This window comes from Plecotus auritus (genome assembly GCF_963455305.1).
Source record: "Plecotus auritus genome assembly, chromosome: 14".
Taxonomy (NCBI): domain Eukaryota; kingdom Metazoa; phylum Chordata; class Mammalia; order Chiroptera; family Vespertilionidae; genus Plecotus; species Plecotus auritus.
Genome location: NC_137780.1, coordinates 739359 through 752934, shown reverse-complemented (window position 1 = coordinate 752934; position 13576 = coordinate 739359). Strand labels below are relative to the sequence as shown.

Here is a 13576-nt window from a genome sequence, read left to right as displayed (position 1 = left end):
TGCAGCCTCCGGAGGCTCCGAGGACAAAAGACTGCATTTCGGAGGTGCACAGACTTGGGCAGGAAGCCCGGAGGGGGCCAAGCCGGGGGGTCACTGCCACCCCACGGAGGCTGGGTGGCTGTGCACCCCGCTTCTGGGAAGGGTAGGTTTTAGGGTTCCTCACCACAGCGCCCGGTAGGTTTGCCACCTTCTGCTGCTGCTGCTGCTGCTTGAGCCTCGGACTCCCTTGGAGGCTCAGCCCCGGCCCCACACACCCTTTACAGCAGAAGCCGCCCCGTCTCCCCTCGGCCCCCCTCCCCTCCCCAGCCTGGGCCTCCTCAGTCTCCCGGTGGCTCGGCCAGGACTTGCCCATCTCCTGGCCCCATGGATGACTCACGCCGCCGGCGGGTGGGCAGGAGGGAGGTAGGGCTGCCAGGGCTGCGGGGGGTGGTGGGGTGGGGGAGGCGGGTGACCCAGACAGTGGCCACAGCCTCTCCCGGCCGTCCAGCTGAGCAAAGTTTTCCATCCCGTGCATGTCTGCTGGCACTGCCCGGCCTGTGGGCGCCCTCGGGGAGGCCTTGACCCCACTCTGCGGTCCCGCCGGGCATGCCCGATGCCCAGGCTCCTTCTCCAGAATCTGGAGCTCCCGGAACACAGGGGACATCCCGGACCCGGGAAGCAGGCCGAGCCCTTCCCGGCAGAGACGACCTCTCCCCACGGGGTCACATCTTTAAAAAGACACACACCTGCCCGGCCGGCCGGCGTGGCTCCGCGGTTGAGCATCAACCTACGAGCCAGGAGGTCAGGGTTTGATTCCCGGTCGGGGCACATGCCTAGGTTGCGGGCTCCATCCCCAGTGAGGGGCGTGCAGGAGGCAGCCGATCCATGATTCTCTCTTCATGGATGTTTCTCTCTCTCCCTCTCCCTTCCTCTCCGAATAAAAACATATTAAAATATATATTTTATTGATTTTTTTTTACAGAGAGGAAGGGAGAGGGATAGAGAGTTAGAAACATCAATCAGAGAGAAACATCAATCAGCTGCCTCCTGCACACCCCCTACTGGGGATGTGCCCGCAACCAAGGTGCATGCCCTTGACCGGAATCGAACCCGGGACCCTTCAGTCCGCAGGCCGACGCTCTATCCACTGAGCCACACCGGTGAGGGCCCGAGTAAAAACATATTAAAAATAAAGAACAGGCTGTGTGTCGGGAAAGTGGGGTGAGGATAAACAAGGCTGCCCCAGGCACTGGTGGGTCTTCGCGGGCAAAGAATTTCACTCGGCAGACAGCGTGGGCACTGCCCCGGCCAGGGCATCTTCATTCAGGGACGGGTGGGCATGAAATGGTAAGGGCCAGACCCCACCCCGCCCCCACCCCCTCCAGGCCTAGCACCGTAGGGCGGGGTAGAAGGACAGGAGGCGGGGGGTGGGGGGAGAAGTGTGCAAAGCGGGGGCCTGGAGGGGTGGGGGTCCCAGAGGGACATAAGCAGCAGGAGACCCCCGCGCGTGGGCGTCAGACCCATCGGCTCCCCCCGCCAAGGTCAGTCCAGAGGTGGTCCCCCCACCGGGGGGCCAGGCTGGCCTCTGTGTCCTGAGGCTCGGCGCCCCGTGGGGCACGGCCCTCCTCCTCCTCCTCCGGGCGGGCACCGAGCCGGGGCGGGCAGCAGTCTGCAAGGCAGATGGCAGGGCCCCGGGAGGGGTTTCGGTGCCAGGTCTCCCCCGTGATCCGTGAGTCGGGCCTGTGGCTAGCGGGCTCCGCGCCCGGGACGTCCTGAGCGTCGTAGTGTCCAGGGGCTGAATCTTCATCCTCAGCCCCGCGTGGCCTCTGCCCTCCTCCCGGGCCGGCCACCTGACCCTTCAGCTGCAATGCCTCCCGCACGTGACCGTGACACGGCCTGGCCCGCGCGCCGAAGGGGTCCGGACGCTGGAAAGAAAGAGAGAAAGGGAATCCACACCAGCTTTCCGGCCTCTTCCGCACGCAGACAATCAGAGAAGAGTGTTTGCGCCACCCACCGTGATGGACGGGGTGGGGGGGGGGGAGCCCCTTGCCCCCCACACCTGAGGGACCAATGAGGATCAATCCTTGGGGAAGAGGGAGGTAAGGAGAGAAAGAGTGCCCCCACTCCAAGCCAGCAGGCGTTTACAGGAGGGTCAGAGGGGGGTGCTCAGGGGGACTCCCCTTGTTAAGGTGGGGAAGCTGTCGGGCAGGGAGGTGAGGAGAAGTGGGGGGGGGGGGGTGAGGGGGACTTCACAACCGGAATGCTACAGGCCAGCCGGTGTGGCTCAGTGGATGAGCGTCCACCTATGAACCAGGTGGTCAGGGCACATGCCCAGGTCGCAGGCTCGATCCCCAGCGTGGGGCGTGCAGGAGGCAGCGGATCCATGATTCTCTCTCATCACTGCTGTTTTTCTCTCTCTCCCTCTCTCTGAAATCAATAAAGATATATTTAAAAAAAAAAACAAACAACAACACAAAACCCTTGGAAGGGTGCCGGCCCCGTCGCCAGCCTCGCCCCTGGTTCCCAGGGGAGGGAGTGGCATCTGGGGGAGAGGGCACGGGGCTGGGAGCCAGGCCTGCCTTCCAGGGTCTATTCCTGGTCCCTCCCCTGGGCCTTCCGGACACAAATCCGCCCCCGCCCTCTGCCCTAGTGCTCACGGAAGATGAAGAAATCTCCACGAACACATCATGGCCCCCTCCTGCTCCCACCCCACCCCCCCGGCCCCAGCTTCTCTGGACCCACTGGGCATTAGCTGGCACTCAGGGCATCGATGGCCTGGCCTGCCCACCGCCAACTCCCCTGGACTCCCGGCAGCTCAGCCCTAGGCCCACTGTCAACAAAAGGTGGTGGACGCCGGCCAACGTGGCTCCGTGGTGGAGCGTCGACCTAGGAACCGGGAGGTCACGGTTCGATGCCCGGTCAGGGCACACGCCCGGGTGGTGGGCTCCATCCCCAGGGTGGGGCGTGCAGGAGGCAGCCGGTCCATGATTCTCTCTCATTATGGATGTTTCTCTCTCTCTCTCCCTCTCCCTGCCTCTCTGGAATCTATAGAGATATGTTTAAAAACGAAAACAGCGGGTGGTGGAACTGGGCCAGCCTAACCCAGCGCCCCTGCTGAGACCCCCACCTAGCAAATGGGGTTCCTCGGTCTGTCCACAGCCCCGTTGACCCCGCGAGCAGAGGGGAGCCCGTCCGCCTCGATTCCCTGCTCCTAGGAGGAGCCTGCATCCCAGCAGGAGGGGGACAAGCTTCAGGCCATCTCACGTGGGGTTCTCCCAATTCCCAGAAAGCCATGGCCCAGGCAGGCCAGCCTCTCTCCACTGAGTCATGGCAGAAGCCACCTGTGGTGAGGTCTGTCCCACCCATTTATCGCTCAGGCTGGTGCAGGGCACCCCTGCCTGGTCCCCATGGGGAGTCCAGCTGGAAGGAGGGAAGGGCAGGCCTCCTGGGCTCAGACCCCTGAGACCCCTGAGACCCCCATTTCTCCTGGCCCTAGGATGGTGCCGTGTGTGTGTGTGTGTGTGTGTGTGTGTGTGTGTGTGTTTTCCAGAGAGAAAGGGAGAGGGAGAGAGAGAAACACTGATGAATCATGGATGGGCTGCCTCCTGCACGCCCCTTACTGGGGATCCAGCCCGCAACCCGGGCCTGTGCCCTGGACCAGGAAACCACCGGGACCCCCTAGTTCCCAGGCCGATGCTCCAGCCCTGAGCCACGCCAGCCGAGCGGATAGTCCAGCGTTTAAGGGGCAATGCTGGCGGCAGTTCCCCCATTCTGTCTCCAGGAAAGGGGAGGAGGGAGGTAAGGAGAGAATGAGCGCCCAGTCCCCGGAGGGCTTACCCCATGTGACCCCGGCGGCGGCGGCGGCGGCGGCGGCGGCGGCACCGCGTCGGTGGAAGGCGGTGGGGGAGGTACCACGGCGCGCCCGGCGGTTTAGGACACGAGGGTCCCGGTGCCCAGGCTCTGCCGGGCGCGCACCGTCTGGATGGCCTGCTGGTTCTTGAACTTGACCAGGCCCAGGGTGATCTGGGCGTTCCAGCCGGGGTCCTCCAGGGGGCAGCGGAAGTCGATCTCGCCGCCGCCCTCGGTCACCAGCGTGAAGTAGATGTGGCGCCCCGTGCTCTCCACGCACTCCACCGCCTTGATGCGCGCGAAGCTGAGCTCCTTGGGCCGGCCGCCCGCGCCCTTGGCCTCGAAGAGCTGCAGCCCGCGTTCGGTGAGCACGCAGCGCTTCCGCTTCCACAGCTGCAGGAGGCCGCCGCTGCGCTTCTCCAGCACGCCCTCCTTCAGCACGGCCGCCGCCGCCGTCATGGGCCCGGGCCCGGGAGCCGGGAGCGCCGCTGGGAACCGGGAACGCCGGCCGCGCGCGCGCGCGCGCGCGCAACACCCAGCGCCCGCTGCGCCCCCCGACCGCTGGTGCGCGCGCCCCGCAGCCCCGAGGACGCCGCCGCCGCCCGGCGCGCGCGCTGGTCACCCCGTGCCCGCTTCAGCCTCTGCCCCGTGCGCCCGGCTTCGCGGCCGACAGCTCGCTGGCTCGCCCCGGCTCCGTCTGCGCGCAGGGAGGCCGCTCGGGGAACTTGCCCTTACACGTCCCGCCGCTGCCTCCTGCGCGGCGCATTCCTGCCCCGCGGTCCCTCCCCTGCGCGCAGCGCGCCTGCCGGGGCAGGGCCTGGGGGCGGGGCCGGCCGGGGCCTCCGTCACGCCCCGAAGGCTCTGGGCCTCAGGAGGGAGGGCGGGTGCCCGGAGGAGGGGGTGCCGCTTACACAACAGCCTCGGCCTCTGGCCTCCGGTCGGCCGCTTCTTGGAACCATCGCTGCTCCAGGCTCGTGGAGAGGGGGTGGGGATGGGGGTCGCTGCTCGCGAGGGGCAGATTTGCTGGGTGCCTGCGAGAGACCTGGCCTCGCAGCCTCGGCCCCCCTTCCTGGCCGGGCCAGCCCCCCCTGGCCTTGTGCCATCAGAAACAGGCGCGAGATGTGGGGTCCAGGCAGGAACGGGAATCCGGGAATCCGCGCTGGGTTCCTCCCTCACCCTCGAGGCGCAGGGCCCTGGGGAGGCTGCGCACAGCTGTCTCTGCTGGGAAGACCCACCCCCACCCCGGAGAGGGGGGCCTGGCGGGGAGAAGCCAGTGCGAACGGAAGAGAGGAACCGAAGGTCATTCAGTCTCCCCTGGGATCGAGGAGATTTGGGGAGCCAGGAGTGACGCCAGGGTGACCCCGGGGGTCTCACTGCCCCTAGAGTCCTCTCCATCACACACGCCGGGAGGGCCCCGGCTCAGCCCCAGGCCTGATGCTCCCCTCCTAAGAGAAAGGCCTTGTCCCTGGACTGAGTTTGGGGGGAGACTTGGGGTGGGGGGGGCTTCCCTCTCTTTTCTGCCTAAAAAGTTTTGTGTGACCCGGCCGGTGTGGCTCAGTGATTGAGCTTCGACCTAGGAACCAGGAGGTCAGGGTTCGATTCCCAGTTGGGGCACATGCCCGGGTTGTGGGCTCAATGCCCAGCGTGGGGGCGGGGGTGCAGGAGGCAGCCAATGATTCTCTCTCATCATTGATGTTTCTCCCTCTCCCTCCCTCCCCCTTCCTCTCTGAAATCAATAAAATTTATATATAAATCTACACTAATAAAAGAGAAAGATGCAAATTGACCCTACCTTCGCGATGCCCACCAGCCAATCAGGAGTGGGTATGCAAATTAACCCAACAAAGATGGCGGGTTAATTTGCATACTCAGGCGTTGGGCACCGCCCCAGCTGCTCAGGGCCTCTGGGCAGCATGGGAAGGCGGCTCCTGGCCGGAGAAAAGGCTGTGCCGCCAGCCAGGGGAAGGAAGGCCCATTCTTGCACGAATCTTCGTGCATCGGGCCTCTAGTATATATATACTAGAGGCCTGGTGCACGAAATTCGTGCACGGTGGTGGGGGGGTTGTCCCTCAGCCCAGCGCGCAGCCTGCACCCTCTCCAATCTGGGACCCCTTGAGGGATGTCCAACATCCCTCTCACAATCCAGGACTGCTGGCTTCCAAATGCTCGCCTGCCTGCCTTCCTGATTGCCCCTAACCACTTCTGCCTGCCAGCCTGATCACCCCCTAACCACTCCCCTGCCAGCTTGATTGATGCCTAACTGCCCTCCCCTGCAGGCCTGGTCCCCTCCAACTGCTCTCCCCTGCAGGCCTGATTCCCCCCAACTGCTCTCCCCTGCAGGCCTGGGTCCCCCCCAACTGCCTTTCCCTGCAGGCCTGGTTGCCCCCAACTTCCCTCCTCTGCCGGCTTGGTCACCCCTAACTGCCCTCCCCTGCAGGCTTGATCGCCCCCAACTGCCCTCCCTTGGAGACCTGGTCCCTCCCAACTGCCCTCCCCTGCTGGCCATCTTGTGGTGGCCATCTTGTGTCCACATGGGGGCAGGATCTTTGACCACATGGGGGCAGCCATCTCGTGTGTTGAAGCGATGGTCAATCTGCATATTACTCTCTTATTAGATAGGATATATACACACACATACGTGAGCTTTGGGTTCAGACCTCGACTCCTCCCCACCCTTCTGTGACCTGCCCACCTCGGGCAGCGTCCCTGTCCTCCTCTTTCCCCGTCTGTTAAACAAGAGGATTCCTTTCTTCTCCTCCTCCTCCTCGCCTGGATTCCGACGGGCACATTCGGTAACATCTGTGGAAGGCCGGGCCCAGGGCCTGGCACCTCCCGGAGTCCCAGCATCTCAACAAATGTGATCTCCCCCGCCCCCCCCACCTCCACTGCCTCAGGGAGGACGGGGACCCCACCCCGGTCGCTGGCCGTTGCGCCCCATCGCCCCATCGGGTGGGCTCCACCAGTCCCTCCCTCGTCTTAGGGACCTGGCCATCGAGTGTTTGACGGGGGATTATGGAGATAACGTAGTCATGGCAGTAATGAGACCTCTTTGGTACCACCCTCCGGCCCAAGGAGGCGGGGCCTAACGGGTACAAGGAGGGTCCAGGGTGGAAGGGAGGGGGTGCCCTGCATGGCAGTACCCAATCCTGGAGGTGGGGGGTGGGGGTGAGGCTGTCATGTCCCATCTCGGTTCTTTAAAAAAAAAAAAAATAGATTTTTATTGATGTCAGAGAGGAAGGGAGAGGGAGAGAGAGAGAGAAACATCCATGAGGAACGAGAATCATGGATCGGCTGCCTCCTGCACGCCCCCCACTGGGGATGGAGCCCGCAACCGGAATGGGACCGTGACCTCCTGGTTCTTAGGTCGACGCTCAACCGCTGAGCCACGCCGGCCGGGCCCCTCCCAGTTCTTCAGCCCGGGAGCCGCAGGGGACCCCACACACAAGGGACAGGGGCCTCCCCACCCCACTCCGGGAGAGAGTATGGGCAGCACCCTGAGAGAAGAGAGGGAGTCCAGACGGGCGTCCCTTGAGGCCTAGAGGGTGGCCATGGAGGGTGCTCAAGGGGCCCTCAGCCCTGACTCAGGGACCCCCCCCCCCAGGTCTCAGCCATCTGCCAGCGATGCCCTCCTGGGGTTCCTCTCTCCGGCCCCCAATCCTCCCCGGGAGTCCCCCGAGCGCCCCAGCCAGGCAGAGTCCCCCTGTGACCCAAGGTTCCATCTGTCCCTCGCTGCTCTCCCGTCACGGGGCCGGGGACTCTAAAGGCTCGCTTCAGCCCCCCGTCAATTCACAGCCTCCAGGGCTCTGCAGGGCCCTCTGAACCAGGAGGAAAGCAAGCCAGGGCTCAGAGAGGTCAAGCCACCTAGGCACGGCCACAGCCTTGTCCATGGCAGAGCCGGAATGGGAATGTGGGGTGGCCGAGAGGACCCGGCCTCTGTCGGTGACGCCACCCCCGCCGGTGCAGGTCCTCGGGACCTGGAAGTCCTGTCCTCCCGTCTCATGACCTGCCTCCTGGCAGAGGAGCCGATGACTCATTCTAAACCTTTCCCCATCGGGGAGCGGCTGGGGCCCGCGGTGGATTCCTCGGGCCGTGAGAAGGATCGAGGAGATTTGGGGAGCCAGGAGGAGCAGGATGCAGGAGCTGGTGCTCTCTGCCTGCTGGGGTATCCCTGCCCCGCTCCTGGGGACGGGGGGAGCCCTAACTTGGCCTTTAGGGGGGCCCTCGGCTGGGGCAGCGCTGGGCCCGGAGGCACTCGATTCGTATGGACTTGTTGATTGCACACGGCCTGATGGACAGAATGTGCCCTGGTTGCAGCCAGAGTGGCCCCCCCCCACCGCCCCCCGGAGGAAAGCCGATCTGCCCTGTTAGTCCATCCATCAGTCCGTCTGGGTCCAGCTGGAACGTGCTCGGTGACACAGCGTCCCGGGAACCGCGGGCTGAGGCCATGCGGAGGAAGGAGCCTGGGTCCCCTCGGGTGGCCTCCGGGACGGGGTGGGGAGAAACAACAGGGGTTGAGCATCGACCTATGAACCAGGAGGTCACGGCTCGATTCCCGGTCAAGGGCACATGCCCGGGTTGTGGGCTTGATCCCCCGTAGGGGGCGTGCAGGAGGCAGCCGATCCATGATCCTCTCTCATCATGGATGTTTCTCTCTCTCTCCCTCTCCCTTCCTCTCTGACATCAATAAAAATATATTTTTTTAAAAAAATGTGTCCTAACCAGTTTGGCTCAGTGGATAGAGCATCAGCCAGGGGACTTGAAGGGTCCCGGGTTCGATTCCGGTCAAGGGCATGTATCTTGGCTGCGGGCTTGATTCCCAGCAGGGGGTGTGCAGGAGCGGCAGCTGATGGATGTTTCTCTCTCATCAATGTTTCTGACTCTCTATCCCTCCCCCTTCCTCTCTGTAAAATCAATCAATATATATATATATTTTTAAAAAGGTTACTGCTACTCCCTCCTCAGCCTGACCGACCCAGGTTCCCAGGGTCAGGTAGCTCCTCCCCATCCAGACAGGGCAGGCCCCCAGGTGTGCTCCGGGCTCCCCGATTCTGCACCCACCCTCCATCCACAGGTGCCCCCTCTCCCGGGGAGACCCCCACCTTCCCCACTGACCTCTCCCCCACCCCTCTGCTGTGGGGCCTCCATTCCAGAGCTGTGGGTGTCCTCGGAGGGAAACGGAAGAAGAAGCGGATCGAGGTTTCGAGGTTCTGGGGGGAGGCTCTGGGTTTTTGGGGTCCCTTGCAACAGACCTGGAAAGGTGGAGAGGGCAGCACCCCAGGGGGCCAACCCGCCCAGGCTTGCTCCCAGCCCGGCTCTCACTGGAAATCCCCTCCCACGCTCCTCGGCTCTTTCATCACCTTCCAGCCCCATAACTTCCCTGACTCACCGGGGATCCCTTTGGTCTGGAGAGCGCCCGCGGACCCCTCGCTGGCGGCCGAGTCTGGGCTTGATGGGGCATTGGAACCCCGCGTGGGTCTGGCGGGGACGGGACCGTGGGCTCGGGGCTCAGGTCGGGGCCTGCAGACTCTTCCCTTTTCCCGGGTCACGCTGGCCTCTGGGTGCTCGTGTTGACGGGCAAAGGGGCCTACCCTGGCGTGACCCTGGTCCTCGGGGACCCTGGGCCGAGGGGCAGGGACATCAGACTGGCTGACCGCCCCCCACCCCACCCCGCCCCGGGGAACTCGCGGCCTTAGCCAACCTGCCCGGAACAGCAGTGCCAATCTGGACACAGGCGCGAGTTAGTGTGAGCCAGGCTCTGGGCTGGCCACTGACGAGACAGTTCTCTCTCTCTCTCTCTCTTTTTTTTTTTTTAAATATATTTTATTGATATTTTACAGAGAGGAAGGGAGAGGGATAGAGAGCTAGAAACATCGATGAGAGAGAAACATCGATCAGCTGCCTCCTGCACACCTCCCACTGGGGATGTGCCCGAAACCAAGGTACATGCCCTTGACCGGAATCGAACCCTGGACCCTTCAGTCCGCAGGCTGACGCTCTATCCACTGAGCCAAACCGGTTTCGGCTCTCTCTCTTTTTTTAAAATATATTTTTATTGATTTCAGAGAGGAAGGGAGAGGGAGAGAGAGAGAGAAACATCCATGATGAGAGAGAATCACGGATCGGCTGCCTCCTACACGCCCCCTACTGGGGATCAAGCCAGCAACCGGGCATGTGCCCTTGACTGGAATCGAACCCGGGACCCTTCAGTCCGCAGGCCGGCGCTCTATCCACTGAGCCACACCAGCTAGGGCCATGGTCGGCAAACTGCGGCTCGCAAGCCACAGGCGGCTCTTCGGCCCCTGGAGTGTGGCTCTTCCACAAAATACCACGGCCTGGGCGAGTCTATGTTGAAGAAGTGGCGTTAGAAGAAGTTTACGTTTAAAAAAAATGTGGCTCTCCAAAGAAATGTCCATCGTTGTCCTGTTGATATTTGGCTCTGTGGACGAAGGAGTTTGCCGACCACTGGTCTAGGGCATCTCTCTCTTTTTTTAAAAAAAAAAATATGTTTTTATTGATTTCAGAGAGGAAGGGAGAGGGAGAGAGGGAGAGAGAGAAACATCAATGATGAGAGAGAATCACTGATCGGCTGCCTCCTGCACGCCCCCTACTGGGGACCAAGCCTGCAACCCTGGGTACGTGCCTTTGACCGGAATCAAACCCCGGAACCCTTCCGTCTGCAGGCCAACGCTCTATCCACCGAGCCAAACTGGCCAGGGCGTACGCGGAGGCTCTTAAAGAGTTTTGCTTGCCCTGGCCGGTTTAGCTCAGTGGATAGAGCATCAGCCTGTGGACTGAAGGGTTCCGGGTTCGATTCCGGTCAAGAGCACATGCCCGGGTGGCGGGCTTGATCCCCAGTGTGGGGCGTGCAGGAGGCAGCCGATCGATGGCTCTCTCTCCTAATGGATGTTTCTATCTCTCTCTCTCCCTCTCCCTTCCTCTCTGAAATCAATAAACATATTTTTTTTTTTTTTAAAAAAGAGTTTTGCTCACAAGGGACATTTTTCATCTCAGCCCAGAACAAGCCACGCCACAAGGCCACCTCTTGTTTCAAGGGAGGCAGAGGAGTGTGACCAGCCCTTCGGGACCAGCAGTGTGGCCACCAGGGACCCGTGGGTGTCGCCAGGAGGCAGGGAGAAACACCCACCCTCCTTGGGCCCAGGACCAAACCCAGGGACCGCCTGGAGGAGTCGGGCTGCGGTCAGCGGAGGGGAAACGCAGGAGGCTCTGGAGCAGCGGCTTCAGAACCTGCCCACGAAAATGCCCACGAAGGGCTTTACTCCGACGATCGGCTTCCTGGATTTTCCTGGCCTCTGGGGCGAGTCTTCCTGGGCCCATAAACGCAGAGCGTGCGAGGGCGGGCGGGTCCCGGGAGTGCGGCCAGGGTCAGGCCATCAGCGCCGCCTTCGCCTGGGAGCCGCGCGGCGATGCCGGGTCCCAGGCCCCACCCCGAGCACCGGAGCGGCGTCTGCATTTTCACAAGGTCCCCGGGGCCGCCCGCGAAGCGCTCCTCTGGCGTGGATGGAGGCCAGCATCCTCGCCTCACGCAGGCGCGGCTGACTCCCGGAGGGGAGGAGGCCGGCCCGAAGTGGCACAGCTGGCTCCGTCCGAGGTGGGTGCCACGGCTGGCCTGTGACGTTGACACGGCCGCCTACGACTTCACCCCGAAGCTCAGCTCCCAATTCTGCGACGCAGGGGCCCTCGCACCACTTTCGTGCTGCTGACGTAGGGATCACCTAAGACCGTGGTCGGCAAACGGCGGCTCGCGAGCCACAGGCGGCTCGTTGGCCCCTGGAGTGTGGCTCTTCCACAAAATACCATGGCCTGGGGCGAGTCTATGTTGAAGGAGTGGCGTTAGAGGAAGTTTACGTTTAAAAAATGTGGCTCTCCAAAGAAATGTCCATCGTCGTCCTGTGGATATTGGGCTCTGTGGACGGAGGAGTGTGCCGACCACGGACCTAAGACCACAGGTGGGCCCGTGCCAGCCCCCAGTGTGTGCTCAGTGCTTGTAGGGTACTGCTATGGTCCTCGTAGGACTCCTCCCACCTCCCGGCACATGGATTCTTTCAAAGGAGACCTGGGGCGCCAGCCAATGTGGCTCAGTGGATAGAGCGTTGGCGTGCAGACTGAAGGGTCTCAGGTTCGATTCCAAGTCAAGGGCACACGCCCGGGTTGCAGGCTCCATCCCCAGTAGGGGGCGTGCAAGAGGCAGCCCATCCATGATTCTCTCTCATCATGGATGTTTCTCTCTCATCATGGATGTTTCTCCCTCTCCCTTCCTCTCTGAAATCAATATATTAAAAAGGCTCCAGTCCTAACCGGTGTGGCTCAATGGATAGAGCATCGGCCTGCGGACTCAAGGGTCCCAGGTTCGATTCCCGGTCAAGGGCATGGACCTTGGTTGTGGGCACGGACCTTGGTTGCGGGCACGGACCTTGGTTGCGGGCACGGACCTTGGTTGCGGCCACATCCCCAGTAGGAGGTGTGCAGGAGGCAGCTGATGGATGTTTCTCTCTCATCGATGTTTCTAACTCTCTCTCCCTCTCCCTTCCTCTCTGCAAAAAATCAATAAAATATATTTAAAAAAAAAAAAAAAGGCTCCACAACTGATTCTCATAATTGGGGGGCGGGGGGAAGGAGGGAGGGGTTTGGAGTTGGGACCAGGGTGGCGGGAGGCAGGGCACCATCCAGCAGTTTATCTTGAGGGTTCTTCCCCTGCTGGGCTCTCTGCCACCCCCTCACCTGATGCAGGTGTGGGCCCCTCCCACAGGGTTTCCGTGCCCTGTTCGGGAATTCATTACTCCCACCCACACGTAACAGCGGTTCAAACCGCCCTTCCCCCGTCCCCCCCCCGCCCCGCCCTCCTCCCGGCCTCACCCCTCCGCTGGCTCCTCAGTCTCTGTCCTGCGCCCCCAGGTGCCCCAAACAGGTGGCGAGGGCTCTGGGAGGAGGGAGGCTTCCTGAACTTGGCGTCCCACCAGGCGGCAGCTGTGCCCCCTGGCGCCCTCCTGCCACCCTGCACCCCTGGCACCCAGCTGAAGAAGATGCGAGCACCGAGGAGAGCAATGCCTGAATGGACACCAAGACCCTTGCCGCCGCCTCCTTGGGGTCGGTTCCCGCGGTGTGAGCGCCGCAGGCCCGTTGGCCGGAAACACTCCGAGGGAGCAGCCAGCACCTGGGATTCCAGGTGAGCCCCGCCCGCAGCGCCCAGGAGGAGGGGGAGGCATGTGCGGGCTGGGCGGGGGCCTCCTGCTCCGACGCCACAGCGCCACCTGGCGGCGGGCCCTGCTCCCTGCAAGGTACCACGCCCCCTGGAGCCGTCCCTTCTCTCCAGCCCTCCCGCTGCCCCCCCCAACACCCCCCCCCGCCTCGACTACACTGCGCTCAGGGGCTTCAGGGTCCGGGGTTCACTCCAAGAGGGTGCATCCAGGCCCCCCACACACACACAAGGGGGCTGCTCAGGAAGGCGAGAGAGGCAGGAGGATTGGCCTACTGTTGGGGTGCAGACACCTACCCAAGCAGCCAGCAGAGGGCAGCCTGTCCTTAATTTTGGGCCCCAAACCCCCATTCGGGCCTCTCCTGTGGGCCTCCCCCAGAGCAGAAGAGGATCCAGGTGTGTGTGGGGAGCCTTCCATCCATCCATCCATCCATCCATCCATCCATCCATCCATCCATCCATCCTTCCATCCATCCATCCTTCCACCCATCCTTCCATCCATCCATCCATCCATCCTTCCATCCATCCATCCAT

General features: G+C 62.8%; 2 protein-coding genes across 3 annotated transcripts in view; one reads left to right on the top strand and one right to left on the bottom strand.

Moving 5' to 3' along the window:
- The window catches only part of PHLDA3 (pleckstrin homology like domain family A member 3), a 120985-nt gene extending 116387 nt beyond the window's left edge, over positions 1-4598 (bottom strand). Inside the window, exons 1-2 of one of the 2 annotated variants that reach the window (XM_080651203.1) lie at positions 3817-4598; positions 1035-1904 (exon numbers count right to left, since the gene is read on the bottom strand). In XM_080651203.1, the coding sequence (XP_080507329.1) occupies positions 3910-4287 (378 nt within the window). In that variant the 5' untranslated portion in view covers positions 4288-4598 and the 3' untranslated portion in view covers positions 1035-1904; positions 3817-3909. Of the gene's footprint in view, positions 1-922; positions 1905-3816 lie in introns of those variants that run through there. The other variant, XM_080651204.1, reaches the window with a different exon arrangement.
- A 118-nt stretch (positions 4599-4716) lies between these two features.
- LOC308238826 (uncharacterized protein) lies at positions 4717-12406 on the top strand. The gene is made up of 2 exons (XM_080651202.1): positions 4717-5127; positions 10840-12406. Exons 1-2 carry the CDS (start codon positions 4820-4822, stop codon positions 11459-11461), a joined length of 930 nt encoding a protein of 309 aa, XP_080507328.1. The 5' UTR covers positions 4717-4819; the 3' UTR covers positions 11462-12406.
- The last annotated feature ends 1170 nt before the right edge of the window (positions 12407-13576 follow it).

Excerpts from the sequence above, each read along its gene's own strand:
- LOC308238826 (XM_080651202.1), top strand. The coding sequence starts at position 4,820 with ATGGGGGTCGCTGCTCGCGAGGGGCAGATTTGCTGGGTGCCTGCGAGA. Across the intron at positions 5,128-10,839 it reads ACGGAAGAGAGGAACCGAAG|CCCAGAACAAGCCACGCCAC; the intron begins GTCATTCAGTCT and ends TTTTCATCTCAG.